This window comes from Anomaloglossus baeobatrachus, chromosome 2 (assembly GCF_048569485.1).
Source record: "Anomaloglossus baeobatrachus isolate aAnoBae1 chromosome 2, aAnoBae1.hap1, whole genome shotgun sequence".
Taxonomy (NCBI): Eukaryota; Metazoa; Chordata; class Amphibia; order Anura; family Aromobatidae; genus Anomaloglossus; species Anomaloglossus baeobatrachus.
The window spans coordinates 448,722,480-448,746,534 of NC_134354.1; the positions used below are offsets into that span (position 1 = coordinate 448,722,480).

Below are 24,055 nucleotides of genomic sequence, written 5' to 3' on the forward strand. Positions count from 1 at the left end.
CAGTCAGCAGGTTTTTGCTCACACAAGGTATGACTCAGTCTTCTGAGAGAATCTGATCAATTATGTGAATGATCAGAATTTGAGTGTCAGTTTAGGGCTCCTTCAGAAGACCGTTCCGTTTGTCCTGGTCAGTTCCTTTTTTTTTTGCAGACCTACTGACAAGACCATCTTTTCAATGTGTTTTGTGTAAGATCGGATTGCAGACGGAAGCACTTCCATGTGCCATCAGTTTCTACAAAAAAAATACCAGTGCCCGTATGTCTGTTATTATGGAACAAATTCTATTCTGTTCCGCAAATCCAGACTGTGACAGAATACAAGTCAATGGGTCCGCAAAATCCCCGGAGGCCACATGGAAACACTTTCATGTGGCTTCCGTGTATTGGTGCCCCTGCAGTCTGTGTCCCACTCCTCCGCCAGCCTCGCAGCGGCACAGAGCAGTGTGCGAGCAGCTGCAGGGATGACAAGTGCTGCTGTCAGGAGGTTAGCAAAATTCATTACCTGTAGTGATCAAGTCTGCTGAACTCGTGTCATTCAGCACTTGTCACTGAGTTCCATGCCCGCAGCGATATCCCCTCAAGTCTCACGAGTGGCCCGAGGCTGTTTCTAGCAGTGATGTCACTGGCCATTCACGATACTTCACGTGACAACGCAGCGGTCATATAACTCAGTGACAAGCGGTGACGTCACGAGTTCAGCGGACTTCATCACCGCAGGTAATGAACTGAGCTAACCTTCTGACGTTGGCGCTCCTCATGCTCTGCCGTGACCTGGCCTGACCTAATGATGTTAGCTCTGGTCACTGCACTGCTCTCCCTGCCAATGGTGAATATTCTATTCTTCATTGACTGGGACAGTGAGTATGGTATGCATCGTCATGGGACCACCTTATTGGATTACTCCGGACGCAGATTTGTTTTTTCCTTTCAATAAATTGGTGCAAGAGGAAATGTGTTGGGGAGTATTTTTTAAAATAAAAATTTGTTTGTCATCCATTTTTTTTTATTACTGACTGAGTTAGTGATGTTGGGTATCTGACAGACGCCGTGATATCACTATTGCCAAGGCTTGATGCCAAGTGACAATACACAGCTGGTATCAACCCCATATATTACTCCGTTTGCCACCACAACAGGGCAATGGGATGAGCTAGGGTGAAGCGCCAGGATTGAAGCATCTACTGTAATGGATGCACCACTTCTGGGGCGGCTGCAACCTGCTATTTTTAAGGTGGGGTCCAATAACCGTGGACTTCCCGAGTCTGAGAATAACAAACCACCACAGCTGTCCGCTTTACCTTGGCTGGTGATCCAATTTGGAGGGGACCCAATGTCATTTTTTTTAAATTTTTTAATTTATTTTTTGGCTAAGTAAAGGCTAAACACTCTTTAGTGTCACATGAAAGACAAAGGGTGCAAGATTACAAAATGCAGGGGAGTGGGACATTATATATGTCTTTCTCATCAATCTATCTATCCTTCGCTCTATCAAGCTATCCATTTGTTCAGCTATCTACAGTGCCTTGTGAAAGTATTCGGCTCCCTTGAATTTTTCAACTTTTTCCACACATTTCAGGCTTCAAGCATAAAGATAAAAATTTTAACTTTATGATGAAGAATGAACAAAAAGTGGGACACAATTGTGAAGTTGAACGACATGTATTGCTTATTTTAAACTTGTTTAAAAAATAAATAACTGAAAAGTGGGGCGTGCAATATTATTCGACCCCTTTAAGTGAATACTTTGTAGCGTCACCTTTTGCTGCAATTACAGCCGCAAGTCGCTTGGGTTATGTGGAGCCATTTTGTTGTTGACCACAAATGTCTAAAGTGTCAACAAGGACAGCTCCATAGTGCTCCCCACATAACACTCTGCACGCCCCGCTCCAGCAATGCTCTGCCGCATGCACGCCCACACGCAATGTTCTGCCACATGCACGCCCGCAATGCTCTGCCACACGCACGCACACACAATGCTCTGCCACAAGCACGCCCGCACACAATGCTCTGCCACACGCACGCCTGCAATGCTCTGCCACATGCACGCACACACAATGCTCTGCCACATGCACACACACAATGCTCTGCCACACACAAGCACAATGCTCTGCCACACACAACTCCGCACACAATGCTGTCACACGCACGCCCGCAATGATCTGCCACATGCACGCATACACACATTGCTCTGCCACACGCATGCACACACACAATGCTCTGCCACATGCACACATATATGCCCGCCCGCAATGTTCTGCATGAACGCAATGTTCTGCATGCATGCACGCCCGCACGCAATGCTCTGCCACATACATGCACACAATGCTCTGCCACACGCACTCCCGCAATGCTCTGCCAAACCTACGCACACAATACTCTGCATACACGCACGCCCGCACACAATGCTCTACATGCACACACGCACTCCCGCAATGCTCTGCCACACGCACGCCCACCTGCAATGCACTGCCACACGCACGCACACACGCCCGCCCACCCGCAATGCTCTGCATGCATGCACGCACACAATACATTGGAGACGGTAGCAACGGCGGCAGGGGGAGGCGGGTGGGGGGGTATTCACACAGGCCGAATGGGTGACAGGGGGAAATGGTGACAGAGAGACGCTACAGCGGCTGCGGCAAGGAGAGCGGGGGGAGGGTAGCGGTGGCATGGGGGGGGAGCGGGGGGTGTCATTGGAGATGGTAGCAGCGGCGCCGGGAGGAGGGGTGCCGGTACTCACACAGGCCGAACGGGTGACAGGGGGAAAGTGCAGCACACAGCATATGCTGCGAGCTGCACAAAGATGGCGCCGATCTCCTCCCTCTGCTGTCATCTGGACAGCTCAGGGGGCGTGTCCAGGTCACAGCAGGGAGCTTTCCTGAATTAATTATAGGGGTCGGAGTCTGACTATCAGAGTCAGTGCACAGAGGTCTGCCATAAAGGAGGTGAGTAACTGCCATTACACACAGGAAATCCAAGATGGCAGCCCCCAGTGCTCCAGTAACACTAGAATTAAATAAAAACTAAAACAGTGAGTTTAATTTTGTATTAAAAATACTTGATTTCATAATCACTATTATTAATACAAAAATGAAAAGAGCGACACCTTCCCTTTAAGGCCAGCAGAGGCTGGTTCGATAAATTCAAGAGGCACACTGGCATACACAGTGTTACTAGACATGGCAAAGCTGCAAGTTCGGACAAGTCTGGGGCATAAAAACTTGTGGCCGAATTCAAAGATTACATAGAGACTGAAGGATTCATCCCTTAAAAAGTCTTCAACTGTGATGTAAAATGTCCGTGCGGTCTCGGGTATGTTGGTGAGACTACCCAACATATCCGGGACCGCATAAATAAACACAAGTCTACCATCAGATGTAGGCAGGTATTACTTCCAATTCCACATCATTTTGATACCCATGGACACACAGTGGCTCAACTACGTTATCACATCATTGAACATGTGCCACCACTAAGACGAGGGGGCAACAGAATCAAAAGGCTAAAAGAAAGAGAAGCCTTTTGGATTCACATACTTAGGACATTGGAACCACATGGTCTCAACCGTGAATACGACATTGCCCTATAGACGTGTCAGGATTGGTCCTACTTAACTGTATGCTATGATTATGCCTGCAGCGGCATTAATAATAATTTTCTCCCCCTTTTTAATCATTTTCATTTTTTTAATTATGGAATTCATTATGCTTTGTGAATGGATGCATTAACCTTTTACTTCTACATATAGTTCTGGTCTTGGCTAATTGTCATTTTGTTTCCCATGCAGGCACCACCCGTCACCTGATTCACCATCAATCTCGCCTGACTAACTTTAGCACGTCACCCCATCTTGTATTAGTGCACCACTCACGGTTTGTCTCTATTAATGTTTGGTTCTCTTATGTAACTGTAATCTAGCAGCTTATATAGTACATTATGTCACTCCCATAGCTTCATAGTGTGCATGGGGCTTTCCGCCTTCTGCGCGTGTGCGGGGATGCAATGCCACTCAGTGGAGTCCACCCTTTGGCGTTCAGCCTTCCATGTGCACACTCACACACCTTATCCAGTCCCCGATCACGCGCGTGAGCAGGGCCGTGCCTTCCGCGCGTGCGCGGTGGCGCGTCGCCGCCCATGGGCGGCGTTTGATGCCATCGCGTGCGCGCGTGACGCTCGACCCTACGCTCACGCGCTCATGACACTTCCACGGTTCATTCACGCGCGTGCGCGGGGCGGTCTGCCGTCCGCGCTTGCGCGGTGGTGATGGTTCTCCCAGCTGGGGCTCCGTCCCACCGCGCATGCGCGGTGTGATTCCGCCCGACGCGCATGCGTCGTACACGTCACACGCCAATTAGGCATTCCATTCATATATAAAGCCACACGCGGCCTCACATGGCAGGCTCCCCGGCTCCAGGTCACCCCCGGCACCACCAATGGTTTGTAAAATTGTCCTCCTTCTCTTCTATCAGTGAGTCCTACTTTAGGTCCTTTATGACAGTCATGTAAATTCTTTTTTCTTTAGCGCCTATTTCGGCCTATTATCATTACTCCACATATTGTCCTTGACTGCTTTAATATTGAGAGGTATGTGATCGTGCCGCATTTGGCAATACACTCATTCGTTTAATGCATCCACCTCTTACCATGTATGTATCTTTTATAAATGCTGTCGCATACGTCATAGCATGCGTTTTCATATTAACATTATGCATAATATGCATTATGATATTGCTGACTCCTTGTTCCTCCTTCAGCCACGTAATTATGGGACTTTCCACATCCAGTCCGTTCTTTAAGTAGTTCGAATCTCATCCACGATAGTTTAAATACAGGTATGCAAACCCTCTCTTATGAACTTATCTCACACAGATGCATTATGCCCCTAGTCTATTGACGTGACTTTGTATGTATTATTTCATTCACATAGGTGCTTTGTACCTTTAAAGCAACATATCATATATGGGAATGCGAGCTATTATCTGACACAAGGTATCATGAGCCTCCCTGTGTATGAATATGTATTTTGCACGTTTGGACATCATTGTACCAATTCTTGTGGGCCCCCCCTCCCTCTCCTCTTTGGATGTCCATGTAGTTTACTCCTATACTTAAAACGTCTCATTGTTACATTTAATGATCACACAATCAAGGCCTCACAAGTATATTTCCATAGGCACTCTTTATCTAAATATGATAGATTGCTCTCCTTAGAGATTAATAAAGTAATATATAAAGAACCTTCTATCCAATTCAAGGAAAATAGACGTTTAATTATTGTACATTTGTTTTAGATAACATCTTGATTATCTGTGAATCATTACCTTTTGGTGCTCCCTGCGAACATTTCTCTATAACAATAGGTACAGTTAGGTCCAGAAATATTTGGACAGTGACACAAGTTTTGTTATTTTAGCTGTTTACAAAAACATGTTCAGAAATACAATTATATATATAATATGGGCTGAAAGTGCACACTCCCAGCTGCAATATGAGAGTTTTCACATCCAAATCGGAGAAAGGGTTTAGGAATCATAGCTCTGTAATGCATAGCCTCCTCTTTTTCAAGGGACCAAAAGTAATTGGACAAAGGACTCTAAGGGCTGCAATTAACTCTGAAGGCGTCTCCCTCGTTAACCTGTAATCAATGAAGTAGTTAAAAGGTCTGGGGTTGATTACAGGTGTGTGGTTTTGCATTTGGAAGCTGTTGCTGTGACCAGACAACATGCGGTCTAAGGAACTCTCAATTGAGGTGAAGCAGAACATCCTGAGGCTGAAAAAAAAGAAAAAATCCATCAGAGAGATAGCAGACATGCTTGGAGTAGCAAAATCCACAGTCGGGTACATTCTGAGAAAAAAGGATATGGCTGGTGAGCTTGGGAACTCAAAAAGGCCTGGGCATCCACGGATGACAACAGTGGTGGATGATCGCCCCATACTTTCTTTGGTGAAGAAGAACCCGTTCACAACATCAACTGAAGTCCAGAACACTCTCAGTGAAGTAGGTGTATCTGTCTCTAAGTCAACAGTAAAGAGAAGACTCCATGAAAGTAAATACAAAGGGTTCACATCTAGATGCAAACCATTCATCAATTCCAAAAATAGACAGGCCAGAGTTAAATTTGCTGAAAAACACCTCATGAAGCCAGCTCAGTTCTGGAAAAATATTCTATGGACAGATGAGACCAAGATCAACCTGTACCAGAATGATGGGAAGAAAAAGGTTTGGAGAAGAAAGGGAACGGCACATGATCCAAGGCACACCACATCCTCTGTAAAACATGGTGGAGGCAACGTGATGGCATGGGCATGCATGGCTTTCAATGGCACTGGGTCACTTGTGTTTATTGATGACATAACAGCAGACAAGAGTAGCCGGATGAATTCTGAAGTGTTCTGGGATATACTTTCAGCCCAGATTCAGCCAAATGCCGCAAAGTTGATTGGACGGCGCTTCATAGTACAGATGGACAATGACCCCAAGCATACAGCCAAAGCTACCCAGGAGTTCATGAGTGCAAAAAAGTGGAACATTCTGCAATGGCCAAGTCAATCACCAGATCTTAACCCAATTGAGCATGCATTTCACTTGCTCAAATCCAGACTTAAGACGGAAAGACCCACAAACAAGCAATACCTGAAGGCTGCGGCTGTAAAGGCCTGGCAAAGCATTAAGAAGGAGGAAACCCAGCGTTTGGTGATGTCCATGGCTTCCAGACTTAAGGCAGTGATTGCCTCCAAAGGATTCGCAACAAAATATTGAAAATAAAAAATTTTTTTTGGGTTTGATTTATTTGTCCAATTACTTTTGACCTCCTAAAATGTGGAGTATTTGTAAAGAAATGTGTACAATTCCTACAATTTCTATCAGATATTTTTGTTCAAACCTTCAAATTAAACGTTACAATCTGCACTTGAATTCTGTTGTAGAGGTTTCATTTCAAATCCAATGTGGTGGCATGCAGAGCCCAACTCGCGAAAATTGTGTCACTGTCCAAATATTTCTGGACCTAACTGTATGTGTATATACTTTACTCAGAGGTATATTTGTCACACATAGCCCACTTATTTATATATCTAAACTTGGGATATGTTTTCTTACAGTACGATTGATACTGCCATGAGTATGCTCCTTTTTTGTACATTTGTACTATGTTTTGGTTTTCATATGTACTCGACGTGTGTAGTTGCACACACATGATACCCATGTAATATGTCAATACATTTGTATATAATCTTTTTTCTTTTTTATGTATCTTACATTTGATAGACAAAGTCCTTGAGAAAAAGCCACTGGGTTGAAACGTAGGACAGGACAATGTCAACAGTCTTTTATGAGAATAATGAAAATAAATAAATAAAAAAATCTTTTTGAGCACGCAATTGACTTTTCTCATCTCTTCACTCAGTGTGCCGGAGTCTCTTTTTTGTATTTCAACTGTGATGAAACTTTCCTCTTTTGGAAAAAAATGCCAAAGAGGACGTTCATTACACAGGAGGAAAAAGCACTGCCAGGGCATAAGTCTATAAAAGATAGGCTAAAGGGTGCTTTACACGCTGCGACATCGCTAACGATATATCGTCGGGGGTCACGTCGTTAGTGACGCACATCCGGCGTCGTTAGCGACATTGCAACGTGTGACACCTAGGAGCGACGATCAACGATCGCAAAAACGTCAAAAATCATTGATCGTTGACACGTCGCTCCTTTTCATAATATCGTTGCTGCTGCAGGTACAATGTTGTTCATTGTTCCTGCGGCATCACACATCGCTATGTGTGACACCGCAGGAACGACGAACATCTCCTTACCTGCGTCCACCGGCAATGAGGAAGGAAGGAGGTGGGCGGGATATTCCGCCCGCTCATCTCCGCCCCTCCGCTTCTATTGGACAGCTGCTGTGTGACATCGCTGTGACGCCGCACGAACCGCCCCCTTAGAAAGGAGGCGGTTCGCCGGCCAGAGCGACATCGCAGGGAAGGTAAGTTCTTGTGACGGGTGTAAGCGATGTTGTGCGCCACGGGCAGCGATTTGCCCATGACGCACAACTGACGGGGCCGGGTATGCTCACTAGCGATATCGATACCGATATCGCAGCGTGTAAAGTGCCCTTTACTCTTTTGTTTTGAGCTAATGCTAGTGGTGATTGCAAAGTGAAGCCATTACTGGTGTACCATTCAGAAACTCCTAGAGTGTTTAGCAGAAACAATGTGATTAAAAGTAAATTGTGTGTGATGTGGACGGCTAACAAGAAGGCATGGGGACCATGGGCAGTTTTCATTCAGTGGATGAATTAAGGTACAGTCACACTTAGCGACGCTCCAGCGATCCCACCAGCGATCTGACCTGGCAGGGATCGCTGGAGCGTCGCTACATGGTCTCTGGTGAGCTGTCAATCAGGCAGATCTCCACAGCGATCAGAGATCAGCCACCAGCAACCTGTGTAACGACGCTGTGCTTGGTAACCATAGTACACATCGGGTTACTAAGCAAAGCGCTTTGCTTATAGTTACCTGATGTGTACCTTGGCTACGTGTGCAGGGAGCAGGGAGCCGGCTTCTAGAAGCTGCAGATGCTGGTAACCAAGGTAAATATCGGGTAACCAAGCAAAGCGCTTTGCTTGGTTACCTGATGTGTACCTTGGTTACCAGCGTCCGCAGAAGTTGGCTCCCTGCACATTCAGATCGTTGCTCTCTCGCTGTTAAACACAGCGATGTGTGCTTCACAGCGGGAGAGCAATGACCAAAAATGGTCCAGGACATTCAGCAACGACCAGCGACCTCAGAGCAGGGGCCAGGTCGTTGCTGGATGTCACACACAGTGACATCGCTAGCAAGATCGCTGTTGCGTCACAAAAAACGTGACTCAGCAGCGATGTCGCTTAGTGAGATGTGGCCTTTAAGTGTTTGGCCCAAGTGTGAAAAAATACGTCCAGGATAATCAGTTTTCCCTTAAGTACCTTCTGCTAATGGACAATGCTCCTGCACATCCTCCTGGTTTGGAAGACACATTGTTGGAAGAGTTCAGTTTCATCACAGTGACGTTCTTGCCCCCTAATACCACACCTCTCCTCTAGCCCATGGACCAGAATGTAATTTCAAATTTCAAGAAACTGTACACAAGAGCAATGTTTCAAAGGTGCTTTGAGATGACATCAGATACAGAATTGTCCTTAAGAGAGTTCTGGAAAAAACATTTTAACATTCTCAACTGCATTAGCCTTATAGATAAGGCTTGGCAGGGAGTGACATCCAGGACATTGACATCTGCCTGGAAGAAATAATGGCCAGGATGTGTCCTTGAGAGATATTTTGAAGGGTTTGAGCCTTCCTCTGATGACCCTACACATGTGGTGCAGTCAGTTGTTAATTTGGGGACATCCATGGGTTTGGAGGTGAATGATGAGGATGTGGAAGAGTTAGTGGATTACCACAGTAAAGAACTCACCAATGAAGAGCTGCAAGACCTTCAACTAGAAGTGCAACAGACAGCAGATGAAGAAGTTGCTTCAGATGAAGAGGGAGAGATAGGGGAAAATGTGCCTTCTTCAGAGGTTAAGGACATCTTCTCCATGTGGAGTAAGGTTCAGGGGTTTGTGGAGAAAAATCACCCTGACAAAGCTGTTGCAGGCCGTGTCTGCAACTTGTTTAAAGGGAACCTGTCACCACTTTTTCAGCCTATAAGCTGCGGCCGCCACCACCACCGGGCTCTTATATACAGCATTCTAACATGCTGTATATAAGAGCCCAGGCCGGGGGTATAACACAAAAAACACTTTATAATACTTGCCTAACGGTCGCGCTGTGGGCCTTATGGGCGTCTCCGTTGTCCGGTGCCAGCGCCGCCTCCTTTGGCCATCTTTGTTCTCCTTCTTCTCTAGCCGTGGTGCATGACGGGTCCAACGTCATACACACTCGCCGGCATTCAGGTCCTGAGCAGGCGCACTTGACCTGGGCAGATCAAAATATTGTAGTGCACCTGCGCAGGACCGGCGAGTGTGTATGACGTAGCCGCGTCATGCACCCAGGCTTCAGAAAGAGGACGAAGATGCCCGAAAAAGGAGGCGCCAACACTGTATATATAAGTAGTTTTGTGCTAACCTATGGGGTAAGGAAGCCCTTGCTGTTTATTATACAAATGTTAACAGTCATCACATTTACATTTGCAGAATAGCCAAGATTAACCCTAAACGTACGGTTTATATATTTCTTATACTTTTAGCCGTGCACTGCCTAATCTTAATCTGGGAACAACTGGAACCAACTTGACATAACTACATAACCCCTGAAAACACATGTCATTTCTTTGCTGGTTGAAGTCACCAGCCTATTTTTATTGTCCCTGTCAGCACTGTCACATCGAGCATAATTTGAGCAACCACTGTTTAATCACAATATAGCTCTAAGACTTATGATAGCGCTTTGAAAATCAACCTTGTGTGACTGAATTTCCAGCTGTTTGCTGCCGTCACTCGGTGACAGTGCTGAAGACTGCAGATTTTCAGGCAGCAATTCTGAATTACATTGCACAATATGATATCATGAATTACATTACATAAACTGGGAGAAAAGATCTATAAATGTGGCTACAGCAATGGAATAAAAAGGTTTTCTAAGGATAAAGAGTTCACTCTTATAAAGCCTCATGGGTATAGCTACTTACAGACTAAAGGTACCGTCACACTAAGTGACGCTCCAGCGATCCCACCAGCAACCTGACCTGGAAGGGATCGCTGGAGCGTCGCTACACGGGTTGCTGGTGAGCTGTCAAACAGGCAGATCTCACCAGCAACCAGTGACCAGCCCCAGCGACGCGTGGAAAGGATGCTGCGCTTGGTAACTAAGGTAAATATTGGGTAACCAACCCGATATTTACCTTGGTTACCAGCGCACACCGCTTAGCGCTGGCTCCCTGCACTCCTAGCCAGAGTACATATCGGGTTAATTACCCGATGTGTAGTCTGGCTATGTGTGCAGGGAGCCGGCACTGACAGCGTGAGAGCGGCGGACGCTGGTAACGAAGGTAAATATTGGGTAACCAAGGATAGGGCTTCTTGGTTACCCGATATTTACATTGGTTACCAGCGTCCTCAGAAGCCGGCTCCCTGCTCCCTGCACATTCAGTTGTTGCTCTCTCGCTGTCACATACAGCGATGTGCGCTTCACAGTGGGAGAGCAACAACTAAAAAATGGTCCAGGACATTCAGCAACAACCAATGACCTCACAGCAGGGGCCAGGTTGTTGCTGGATGTCACACACAGTAACATCGCTAGCAACATCGCTGCTACGTCACAAAAGTCGTGCCTCAGCAGCGATGTTGCTAGCGATGTTGCTTAGTGAGACGTGGCCTTAACAAACCTCTACCAACACCTAGGAATTAGCGAGCATTAGAAAAAAATAGAATTAATTAGTAAGAGTGATGACATTTATGAGAATAAGGGTTACACGAGCTTCTACTATATTTTGTGTAGCAATAATTCTTGATTTTTAAGATCTATGCTTGTAGTCTTTGAATTGGAACCTTCTTTGTATACTTTCTACTGGTAATGTGATGATCACATACAGTGCCTTGTAAAAGTATTCATACCCCGTGAACATTTCCACATTTTTTTCTAGTTACACCCACCAACACTAAGTAGCAAGTATTTGTGAAGTGTAGAGAAATTGAAATAGTTTTCTAAATATTTTAAAGGGAGCCAGTATCCCTGCTCTGCCCTGTATGTGTTCATGTGTCCTGGGACCAACCTGAATTCCTGATCCATCTTGCCTGAGTGCCTAGTCCGTTCCTGGGTCCTGGAACCAGCCTGATCCTGACCCATTCCTGAACTATACTGTGTTCCCATGCCAGTCCTATCTGACCGTGCCTGTCCCCCCCCTGTCCTGCGGTCATCTAGTTCCGGCTCAGCTGCCACAGTCCCTAGACGCTGCCCTTCCCTTGCCTTGGTGGGTACCGGTCCCTGTGCTCACCGCCTCATTCCTAGCAATGAGAGTGACAAGCCTCTTAACAGGTTTTCCTAGTTTAGCTTCACAAACCTTCCCATCAACTCTCACAGGTTAACTTGACACTGCTGAAGAAAGCATCCCCACAGCAAAATGCTGCCACCACCATGTTTGACGATGTGGATGGTGTTTTCAGGGTGATGTGCAGTGTTAGTTTTCTGCTACATACAGAGTTTTGCTGTTAGGTAAAAAAAAAATTCTACTTTGGTCTCATCAGACCAGTGCACATTCTTCCACATACTAGCTGTGTCTCCTACGTTTCTTTGCAAACTGCAAACGGACTTCTTACGGTTTGCTTTAAAAAATGTCTTTCTACTTGCCAATCATCCATAAAGGCCAGATTTGTTGACTATATCTCTAAAGGCCCAGTCACACACAACGACTTACCAGCGATCCCGAAAATGATGCAACCTGATAGGGATCGCTGGTAAGTCGCTGGGTGGTCGCTGGTGAGATGTCACACAGTCAGATCTTACCAGCGATGCAGGAATAATACAGGTCACAGTAGCGACCTGTATAACGATCTCAGCAGTCACTGTGACCCTGTCATACAGTGTCAAACACAGCGATGTGTCCTGCCCAGCAAGACATCGCCTTTGAAGAAAATGGCCTGGACCATTCTGCAACGACTAGAGATCTCACAGCAGGGGCCTGATTGCTGGTAGGTGTCACACATAACAAGATCGCTAACGGGATCGCTACTGCGTCACAGAAACCGTGACTCAGCTGCGATCTCGTTAGCGATCTCGTTATGTGTGACGGTACCTTAAGGCTGTGTGCCCATGGTGCTTTTTTTTCAGCACAAAAAAAGCATGTCTTGGCAGGAAAAAAAGCTGCTTTTTTCATTCTTTTCATGCCACTTTTTATGCTGCTTCTTATCTATTGAGATAAGGAAAAAAGAATGAAAAAAAAGCTGAAACAATTGACAAGTTGCTTCTTTTTTCACCCACAAAAAAGCAAGGAAAAAAAGAAGCAACATGGGCACAGCAAGTCACTCTCATAGACTTTGCTGGGGTAATTTTTCCTTGCTTTTAATCGATTAAAAAAAAGCAAGGAAAAAAACATGGAAAAAAGCCCTGTGGGCACAAGGCCTATGGTTGTTATGTGGACAGATTCTTTTACCTGAGTTGTGGATTTCTGATGCTCCTCCAGTCTGACCATGGGCCTCTTGGCTGCTTCTTTAATTAGTGCCCTTCTTCCTTGGGATGTCAGTGTAGGGGGACGGCCATGCCTTGGTGGGTTTGCGGTTGTCCCATACTCCTTCCATTTTTGGATGATGGATTGAACAGTGCTCCCTGAGATGTTCAGAGCTTGGGATACTTTTTGTAACATGACCCTGCTTTACTTTTCTACACAACTTTATCCTTTATATGTCTGGCGTGTTCTTTTGTTTTCATGATGCTGTTTGACCCCTAATATTCTCAAACTTCTGAGACCTTCACAGAACAGCTGCAGTTAGGCTGCTTTCACACATCCGTTTTTTCCAATCAGGCACAATCCGGTTTGTGCCTGATGCAACGGATCCGTCTCCGATTGTGTAAAAACTGATGTGACGGATCTGGTAAAAAAACTGATCAGTTTTTTTTTTTTTTTATGCTGAGAGAGAGAGAGAGACGCCCATCATCCCCGCACAAACACCGGCACTATCGCCCCCATCATCCCCGCACACGCAGGCACTACCGCACGCATCATCACCGCACAGCCCTGCACTACAGCACGCATCATCTCCGCACACCCCTGCACTATCGCCCCCATCATCCCCGCACAAACGCCGGCAAAATCGCCCCCATCATCCTTGCACAAACACCGGAACTATCGCCCCCATCATCCCCGCACAAACACCGGCACTATCGCCCCCATCATCCCCGCACAAACACCGACACTATCGCCCCCATCATCCCCGCACAAACACCGGCACTATCGCCCCCATCATCCCCGCACAAACACCGGCACTATCGCCCCCATCATCCCCGCACAAAGACACCGGCACTATCGCCCCCATCATCCCTGCACAAACACCGGCACTATCGCCCCCATCATCAACGCACACGCAGGCACTACCGCACGCATCATCACCGCACACCCCTGCACTACAGCACGCATCATCTCCGCACACCCCTGCACTACCGCACGCATCATCTCCGCACACCCCTGCACTACCGCACGCATCATCACCACACACCCCTGCACGCATCATCTCCGCACACCCCTGCACTACCGCACGCATCATCACCACACACCCCTGCACGCATCATCTCCGCACACCCCTGCACTACCGCACGCATCATCTCCGCACACCCCTGCACTACCGCACGCATCATATCCGCACACCTGCACTACCGCACGCATCATCTCCGCACACCCCTGCACTACCGCACGCATCATCTCCGCACACCCCTGCACTACCGCACGCATCATCACTGCACGCATGATCACTGCACACAGGATTTTAATAAAATGGTGAAAGAGGGTGTTTTTTGTCTTTTATTCCAAATAAAGGATTTTTCGTTGTGTGTGTATTTACTTTCACTTACAGGTTAATCATGGAAGGTATCTCGGGGAGACCCCTGCCATGATTAACTCCTTATTACCCCGATTGCCACCGCACCAGGGCAATTCGGGATGAGCCGGGTAGAGTCCCGGGACTGTTGCATCTAATGGATGAGGCAATTCCGGGCGGCTGCTGGCTGATATTGTTAGGCTGGGGGCTCCCCATAACATGGAGCTTCCCATCCTGAGAATACCAGCCTTCAGCCGTGTAGCTTTATCTTGGCTGGTATCAAAATTGGGGGGGGGGGGGGCGCACACTGTTTTTTTTTAAATTAGTTATTTATTTTTTTTACTGCACAATATAGACCCGCCCACCGGCAGCTGTGATTGGTTGCAGTAAGACAGCTGTCACTCCGCATGGGGGCGTGTCTGCCTGCAACCAATCATAGGCGCTGGTGGGCAGGGAAAGCAATGAATAAGAGATTGAATAATGGGCGGCCAGCATTTTCAAATCAGAAGAAGCCGCCAGCAGTGTGACAGCCATGCAGCGCCGTGCCCGTGATCGGTGAGTGAGTGATTTTCTGACAAGCAATGAATTTATATCACTTCTGGGCATGCTCGGAAGTAAAAACCAAATCCGGTACATGCTTCCGGCGTTTGATGCATGCCACCGGATTCGGCGCGCATAGACTTTAATTATGCACCATGCCGCACAGCTCCGCATGCAGCGCTATGCAGTTTTTTGCCGCTGGCAAAAACCGTTCCTCTCTGTGTCCTGTGCGGCCGCCGGAGTGACGATATTTGCCACAACCGGCAAAAACCAGATCAAACGCGAGTACATGCGGCATAATCCGGCGCTAATAAAAGTCTATGAGGAAAAACCGCACCCGGCGGCAAAAAAAAACACGGATGCGTTTTTTCTGCAAAGCGCCGGATTGTGCCGCACAGCAAAAACCTGATGTGTGAAAGCAGCCTTATACTGAGAATAAATTGCACACATGTGACACTATTTACTAATTAAGTGATTTCTAGAGGAAATTGGTCATTAAGGATTTTATATAGGGGTATCAGACTACAGGGAGCTAAACAAAAATTCACCTCAAAAATTTCAGATTCCTATTTTTAAAATATGTAGAAAACCATGTACCATTTCATTACACCTCACAAATACTTGTTATTTACCATTGGTATATCACATAAAATCCCAATAAAATACATTTACGTTTGTGGGTGTAATAGGAAAAAATGTGGAAAAGCTCACGGGTATGAATAATTTCTCAAGGCACTGTAAGTGCATAGTTCATCATAGGATGGTACAGTCATAACAGGTCTTATACATAAGAAAGCTGCATAGTTTTCATTACAGAATTAATACACTTTATTTGTAGAAATTAGAATGACTTTGTAATTGTTAGGCTATGTGCGCACGCTGCATTTTTTGTTGCGTCTTTCGGGTGCGTTTTTGGTCAGAAAACTGCATGACTTTGCTTCCCCAGGCAAGTCTATGAGTTTTCATTTTTGCTGTCCGCACAGTGCTTTTTTTTAGCTGTGTTTTTGAGGTAAAAAAAAAGAAAGCAACATGTCAATTCTTTACTGCGTTTTTCCACCCATGCAATGCATTGGAAAACGCAGCAAAACGCAGTGAACAAAAACGCAGCCAAAAATGCACCAACACAAATGCATGCCTTTTTACCGCGGGTGAGTTTTTTGAGGGCAAAAACGCTGCATTTTTGTATTCACAAAAAAAGGCAACGTGCGCACATAGCCTTATAGTATACATTTAAAGGGTTTGTGCAGGAATAAGATAAGAATAGGTCATGAAAATCAAATTGGTAGGGGCCGATAACTGACACCCCACTGATTAGCAGTGAACAAAGTACACTTTGCACTGGTTGTTCTAGGGCAGTCATGGCGAACCTTTCACAGGCCGAGTGCCCAAACTGGAGCCCTAAACCCAATTTTATTTCCAAAGTGCCAACCAATCCTATTATGTAAATAATTTATTTTAACCTTACTTGTGCAGTCTTCTCTTCAGCAGGGGGCATCATGCTCATGCCTGCTTACCACACATTGAAGCTGAGCCACTGCCACTGCCCTTTCCAGACACAGCAGTTGATCTTTCTGGAAAAAATTGCAGCATATTAGACAGAGATTTTAGCATGGAATGCAATCAGATTTCACCCTGTAATCCACATCTACATTTCAATGTCTGAACATCTTGAAATCCCATAAAGACGTACGAGTTGCGACTCTCCCTTTTCATTGTGTAGTTATGTCCCCCTACCTGGGCCACTTCCTGATAAACATGTCGCCCATCTTGATATATATTTCCTACATTCTGGTATATTTGTCCCGATCCTGGGAAATGTACCCCATCCCAACATATTCCCCATCTTGGTAAATACCCCATCCTCGTAAATGTACCCCATCCCGGTAAATGTACCCAATCCTGGTAAATGTACCCCATCCTGGTAAATGTACTTCCATCCTGGTAAATGTACTTCCATCCTGGTAAATGTACTTCCATCCTAGTAAATGAACTTCCATCATAGTAAATGTACCCCATCCTGGCATGTTCCCCCATCCTATTAAATGTCCCCCTTCCAGGTAAATGTTCCCCCACCCCAGTAAATATACTCCATCCTGGTAAATGTCCCCCTTCCTGGTAAATATACCCTATCCTGGCAAGTACCCCATGCTGGTAAATTACCCCATCCTGGTAAATGTACTTCCATCCTGGTAAATGTCCCCTTTCCTGCTAAATGTACCCCATCCTGGCATGTTCCCCCATCCTCTTAAATGTCCCCCTTCCAGGTAAATTTTCCCCCACCCTGGTAAATATACTCCATCCTGGTAAATGTCCCCCTTCCTGGTAAATGTACCCTATCCTGGCATGTACCCCATGCTGGTAAATTTCCCCATCCTGGTAAATGTACCTCATCTTGGTAAATGTACCCCATCCTGGCATGCTCCCCCATCCTGGTAAATGTACCCCCATCCTGGTAAATGTCCCCCTACATGGTAAATGTACCCCATCCTGGCATGTTCCCCCATCCTGGTAAATATGCCCCTTCTTGGTGAATGTACCCCCATCCAGGTAAATGTACCCCCATCCTGGTAAATGTACCCCTATCCTGGTAAATGTCACCCTTCCTGGCATGTTCCCTTTCCTGCTAAATGTTCCCCATCCTGGTAAATGTACCCCATCCTGGCGTGTTTCCTTATCCTGGCATGTTAATGTACCCCCTTCATGGCAGGTTCATGTACCCCCATCCTGGCATGTTCCCCCATCCTGACATGTTTATGTACCCCCATCATGGCATGTTTCCCAATCCTGGCATGTCTCCCCATCCTGCTATGTTTATGTACCCCCATCCTGGCATGTTTCCCCTATCCTGGCATGTTTCTCCCATCCTGGCATGTTTCCACCATCCTGGCATGTCTCCCCATCCTGGTATGCTTATGTACCCCCATCCTGGCATGTCTCCTCATCCTGGCATGTTCATGTACCAACATCCTGGCATGTTTCCCCATCCTGGCATGTTCATGTACGCCCATCCTGACATGTCTCCCCATCCGGCCATGTTTATGTACCTCCATCCTTACATGTTTCCCCAATGCTGCCTTGTTTCCCCCATGCTGCCATGTCTCCCCCATGTTGCCATGTCTCCCCCATGCTGCCATGTCTACCCCATGCTGCCACGTTTCCCCCATGCTGCCATGTTTCCCCCATGCTGCCATGTTTCCCCATGCTGGCACGGTCTCTGCCAGCTTGGCACAGCCGCACAGTTTTAATAAAAAAAAAACAAAAAAAACTCATCTTCCGGCACCCGCTACACCGCTGCGCACCGCTGGGTTCATAATTCCCACGCGGTCACAAGACGTCATTACGCTTGCGCCGCTTTTTGATGCTCCCGCCGTCTCCTAGGCAACAGGCCTGAGGCCTAGAAGAAGAGGAGGAGTATCAGAGCGAGGAGAAATGTCTCCTCCACTCCCACACAACTTTGAACTGCTAGCGCGATCGCCCATAGGGTGCCTGCAGTCCTTAACCCCATCACACAGGCCTGAACTAGCTCAAGTTCAAATATACTACATACAAAAAGCAATGAAACAACCATAGCACACTGCAGTAAGGATATATTGTGCCATTGTGATACAGCCATAATGCAGGACAACTGTTTTCAAATGGAATGACCAATATTATGGCTAGAATACCATTTGATTTTGTTGTCACGGTCTAGCCCCAGTCTTGATAAGATTAAAAATATAATTGAAGAACTGGTTAAGATTTATATAAACAGAGAAGGGATTTTCTCATGAAGAGAACTCCTTACCAATATGCTATTAATATGCTGTCAATAAAGAATATGTCAACTGCTTGGAAACCCCTTTCTATAATGCTTCCTTCAGATGTCAGTCATTTTTGTTGTACGCAAAATAACTGTTCAAGTGTCATCAGTGTTTTCCATCCAATATTCATCAATGTTTGGTAAAGCGTATCAGGTTTTACCATCAGTACTGCATCACGGATTGCATCCATATGCTGGCCATGGTACTCATGGGTGCCTAGACTTGTATGGGTAATTTTGATCCATCATGCAGATCAAAAACGGACATGTCGCTATTATTTTTTTTGTGGACCATTCGGTAAAAAATACGAACATGTGAACATAATGGGTATGTGTTCTATCCATAAATAACACAGACATGTAACTGACTCATAAATATCTGAATAAGGCTCTACCTAAAGTACAGGGCATCCCTCCGTTTTGCAGACCTGCCAATTAACTGTATTTCATCTCCATTAACAGCAGATTTCTGGATATTAGAGAAGCCAGACCCATCATGATCTGCTGATCATTTCAAAAGGTAAAAAAGATTGTCTTCACTGAAAATTATAAAAGGTATTACTGTTTACAAATGTCAATTACGAATATGTCCATTTTAGGTAAAAAGGACGTATCACCTCCTTGGAAACACCATGAAGTAAAAGGAGACCAAAACAAATTGTTTCTCAAATATTTAGGATTAAAAAAAAGGAATTAGCAAGTATGATATTGGAGTTGGGCTCTCCACTGTCTCACTTTTTTTACAGCTTTGTGAGACTTCCAGCTTCTGAGCTAGAAGATACCACCCTGGGAACTTGGAAATACAGGGGAGATCTGTGCTGCTGGTGTCATGGTGGATGTAGTGATAAGTGAAACAATGTAAGATCACTTCATGTGTATTATTGAGCAGCAGGAGGGGGCTAGAAGCAGGAAATCTTCTCAGTCTTAAGGTACCCTCACACATAACGATATTGCTTGCGAGATCGCTGCTGAGTCACGGTTGGCGCAGTAGCGATCCCGTTCGCGATCTCGTTATGTGTGACACCTACCAGAGATCAGGCCCCTGCTGTGAGATCTCTAGTCGTTGCCAAATGGACCAAGCCATTTTCTTCTAAGGCGATTTCCTGCTGGGCAGGACCCATCGCTGTGTTTGACGCTGTGTGACAGGGTCACAGTGACTGCTGAGATCGTTATACAGGTTGCTACTGCCACCTGTATTGTTCCTGCATCGCTGGTAAGATCTGACTGTGTGACATCTCACAACCGACCTCCCAGTGACTTACCTGCGATCCCTATCAGGTCGCATCGTTTTCGGGATCGCTGGTAAGTTGTTGTGTGTGACTGGGCCTTTACAGATATTGTGCTGTGTGTTTGTGTATGTAGTGAGATACTCAGATTAACCCTTATCAAGCAGCTATTTCCTCTTTCAGTTGATTAAAGGTCCAGTCACACTAAGCAACTTACCAGCGATCCCAACAATGATAGGGATCGCTGGTAAGTTGCTAGGAGGTTGCTGGTGAGATGTCACACTGCGACGCTCCAGCGATCCCACCAGCAACCTGACCTGGCAGGGATCGCTGGAGCGTCGCTACACGAGTTGCTGGTGAGCTCACCAGCAACCAGTGACCAGCCCCCAGCGCCGCGTGGAAGATGCTGCGCTTGGTAACTAAGGTAAATATCGGGTAACCAACCCGATATTTACCTTGGTTACCAGTGCACGAAGCTACACGTGCAGAGAACAGGGAGCAGCGCACACTGAGCGCTGGCTCCCTGCTCTCCTAGTTACAGCACACATCGGGTTAATTACCCGATGTGTGCTGCAGCTACATGTGCACAGAGCAGGGAGCAGCGCACAATGCTTAGCGCTGGCTCCCTGCTCCCCTAGCTACAGCACACATCAGGTTAATTAACCCGATGTGTCCTGCAGCTACATGTGCACAGAGCAGGAGCCGGCACTGACAGTGAGAGCGGCGGAGGCTGGTATCAAAGGTAAATATCGGGTAACCAAGGACAGGGCTTCTTGGTTACCCAATGTTTACTGTGGTTACCAGCCTCCGCAGAAGCCGGCTCCTGCTGCCTGCACATTTAGTTGTTGCTGTCTCGCTGTCACACACAGCGATCTGTGCTTCACAGCGGGACAGCAACAACTAAAAAATGGCCCAGGACATTCAGCAACAACCAGCGACCTCACAGCAGGGGCCAGGTTGTTGCTGGATGTCACACACAGCAACATCGCTAGCAACGTCACAAAAGTTGTTCGTTAGCAGCGATGTTGCTAGCGATGTTGCTTAGTGTGACGGGGCCTTAATCCTTAAACAGTTGTATCCTATTTGTTTATTTGAGATGTATAAGACAAAGGAACACCTTATTACGTGGCTGATAAATAACACATAACAGTATTCTTTTTTCAGAAAAGTTAAAGTTCCTGGTAAAAGATGAAGAACATTTCTGTCTGATTTGCCTTTTGTTGACTTTGCTAACTATTGGAATACATTTATGATTTACCCATGTTTTACTTTCCCTTTGTTTTTGTTTTTATATACAAGAGCACGTGAACGAGATATTACAATTTTAGTCTAGGGACTAGCGACTAAAAAATATTAAAATGAGCAAGTTGTTAAGGGCATCTTGACCAGATCCGAACACAAAATCATCCTCCATCCTAACAGTTGGTATCTCTCAGAGAACACCAAATTTTGAGATTGCTCTGGTAAATATAGGGTGGACGCCGGCACCAGGTTGTTTCTCGGATCTTCCCTCCAGGTATGTTAACACCCGCCCTAATGGTTATTGGTTCTGTAGGTTCTATATCTGCAACCATGAGTTAAGTATCTACATCCAGTGAGTCATATTATATTATATATGACATTTTAGTCACCATTTAAGCACTTTTACTGATATATGTGATTCACTGGCCCCTTGATTGTGCTATAGAATCAGTCACTATATTCCCATGCCTGACATCAATTGGTGTTTAGCCTCTATACTATGTACAGTATATGGTTTCCTCATTCATTACTTCTATACTGTGTATACAGCTATTTAATATCTTTTTGATTGATTGTTATCTGTTAGTGACTGAATTATCTCTCACTCAGCCGTGATGCTCCTGGTGTTTGCGCCCTTTTTTGTACTTGTGCCGCTTATCACCCACCTTTTCCAATAAAGTTTCACTTTTCAGCAATTGGGCTTTTTTGGTCGTTTTTCCCCTGTCTGTTGTTAAATATACAGTAAGTAAAATCTGCATTCCTCTAATACTGGGGGAAAACATCTGATTTCTAATTGAGATGTATTTGGGAAACATCTAATTTATAATTTCATCTACTGTCACTTTTAGTGGGGGTGGTTTCAGAATTGATAAGCACTCTTTAAAGATTGCAAAGATGAATTAATAAAATGGATAAAGCAAGAGAAGAAGGGGTTAAATCCACGCTACCGTGTATAGTAAGGAAGGATCCAGGAATGATCAGTATTGTGATTTTATTGTACTACGCATTTAGGAGTCTTGCTCCTTCTTCAGGACAAAAATCACAGATATACATGCGTAGAACAATAAAATCACAATGCTGATCGTTCCTGGAGCCTTCTTTACTATACAAGGCAGCGCGGATTTAACCCCTTCTTCCCCTGCTGTATCTATTTTGAGTTTACACGGGGTCTGCAGCAGCCAACGCGCAGCTATATACCTTTCATAGTAGGTGTAAGTTGCACAACTACCCAAGGTGAGCGATTACCTGTATTTTCTATCCCTTTCCACCAGGATAAGACTCTGTATTGTGTAATTTTGTCTCTACAGCATCTACTACTAAAGATAAATTAATAGTTACATTTTTAAAGGATATATACACTTATTAAGGCTAAACACTTGTGAATACAAAGTCATGAGTCAGAAACAGTGCAACAATGCGTGTTGCATTAGCGCCCACTGGTGGATGATATAAAAAGTTCAATAGAAGAGGGGAATCCTACACACATGCCCTTCTTATTGATCTCATTACTGTTGTAAGTAAATTATCGTCTCCTTTGTGAGTATAAGCTGGAAAAGAGAGAATGAGCAAGAAAAGGGCACTGCTATAAAAAGCCATTAACATCGTATGTAGAAATTAAACATTACAATACGTGATCCTCATTGGTGCAATGACTGACACTATTATATATACTTTACTTATACATTTAATGGCCTGGGCAGCTTACCTTTGAATGCTGTGCTATAAAGTCTGGAAGGACAAGTATCTGTGCAAGAAGCTCAGCATAGCTATGGCAGCTGAAGTAATGAATATTTGACAGTATGTTGCTGAGAGTGAACCTCTGCATAGCTATTTTCTGATCTAACAAAAGAGAAATTAAAAAAGAAATAGTTCATTATCTGCATGTTCATTGTCTTCTCAAAGTAGAATACAACGCACTTCTATCTGTAAAAGCTGAAATTAGCTGAACATCAGATGGGTTAAGGCGCTTTACACGCTGCGACATCGCTCAAGCGATCTCATTGGGGTCACGGAATTTGTGACGCACATCCGGTCGCTTTAGCGATGTCTTTGCGTGTGACACCTATGAGCGATTTTGAATTGTCGCAAAAACGGTCAAAATCACTCATCGGTGACATGCCCCCCTATTCTCGAATATCGCTGCTGCTTGGTGTACGAAGTAGTTCGTCGCTCCTGCGGCAGCACACATCGCTATATGTGACACCGCAGGAACGAGGAACCTCACCTTACCTGCGGCCGCCCGCAATGAGGAAGGAAGGAGGTGGGCGGGATGTTACATCCCGCTCATCTCCGCCCCTCCGCTTCTATTGGGCGGCGGTTCGGTGACGCTGCTGTGACGTCGCTGTGACGCTGAACGAACAGCCCCCTTAGAAAGGAGGCGGTTCGCAGGTCACAGCGACGTCGCAGAGCAGGTATGTGCATATGACGCTGCCATAGTGATAATGTTCGCTACAGCAGCGATCACACGATATCGCATGTACGATGGGGGCGGGTGCTTTCGCGCTCGACATTACTAGCAATTGCTAGCGATGTCGTAGCATGTAAAGCAGCCTTTACTGCGGGGAGTTCTAAGTGTAAGGAGACTTTATGACCTGGAGTAGTTTTATGCTAGTTTTCATGACTCTATGTGAGATTTTATTGTTTGTTGTTACATTTTGGGTTTTTTTTTCAGTGCACTTTATCTTTTTCTATAGTAAAGTCATATGGCAGTGAGTTTTCTAGTCCACTAGTGATAAACTCCTACTGATA

General features: G+C 45.6%; 2 protein-coding genes across 3 annotated transcripts in view; one reads left to right on the plus strand and one right to left on the minus strand.

Moving 5' to 3' along the window:
• Window positions 1-24,055, plus strand: part of TEX14 (testis expressed 14, intercellular bridge forming factor) — a 304,889-nt gene that overhangs the window by 146,165 nt on the left and 134,669 nt on the right. The window lies entirely within an intron of this gene.
• The window catches only part of RAD51C (RAD51 paralog C), a 114,764-nt gene that overhangs the window by 62,907 nt on the left and 27,802 nt on the right, over window positions 1-24,055 (minus strand). For both annotated transcript variants that reach the window (XM_075336302.1, XM_075336301.1), the window contains exon 4: window positions 23,013-23,146. In XM_075336302.1, coding sequence (XP_075192417.1) covers window positions 23,013-23,146 — 134 coding nt within the window. The remainder of the gene's footprint in view (window positions 1-23,012; window positions 23,147-24,055) is intronic.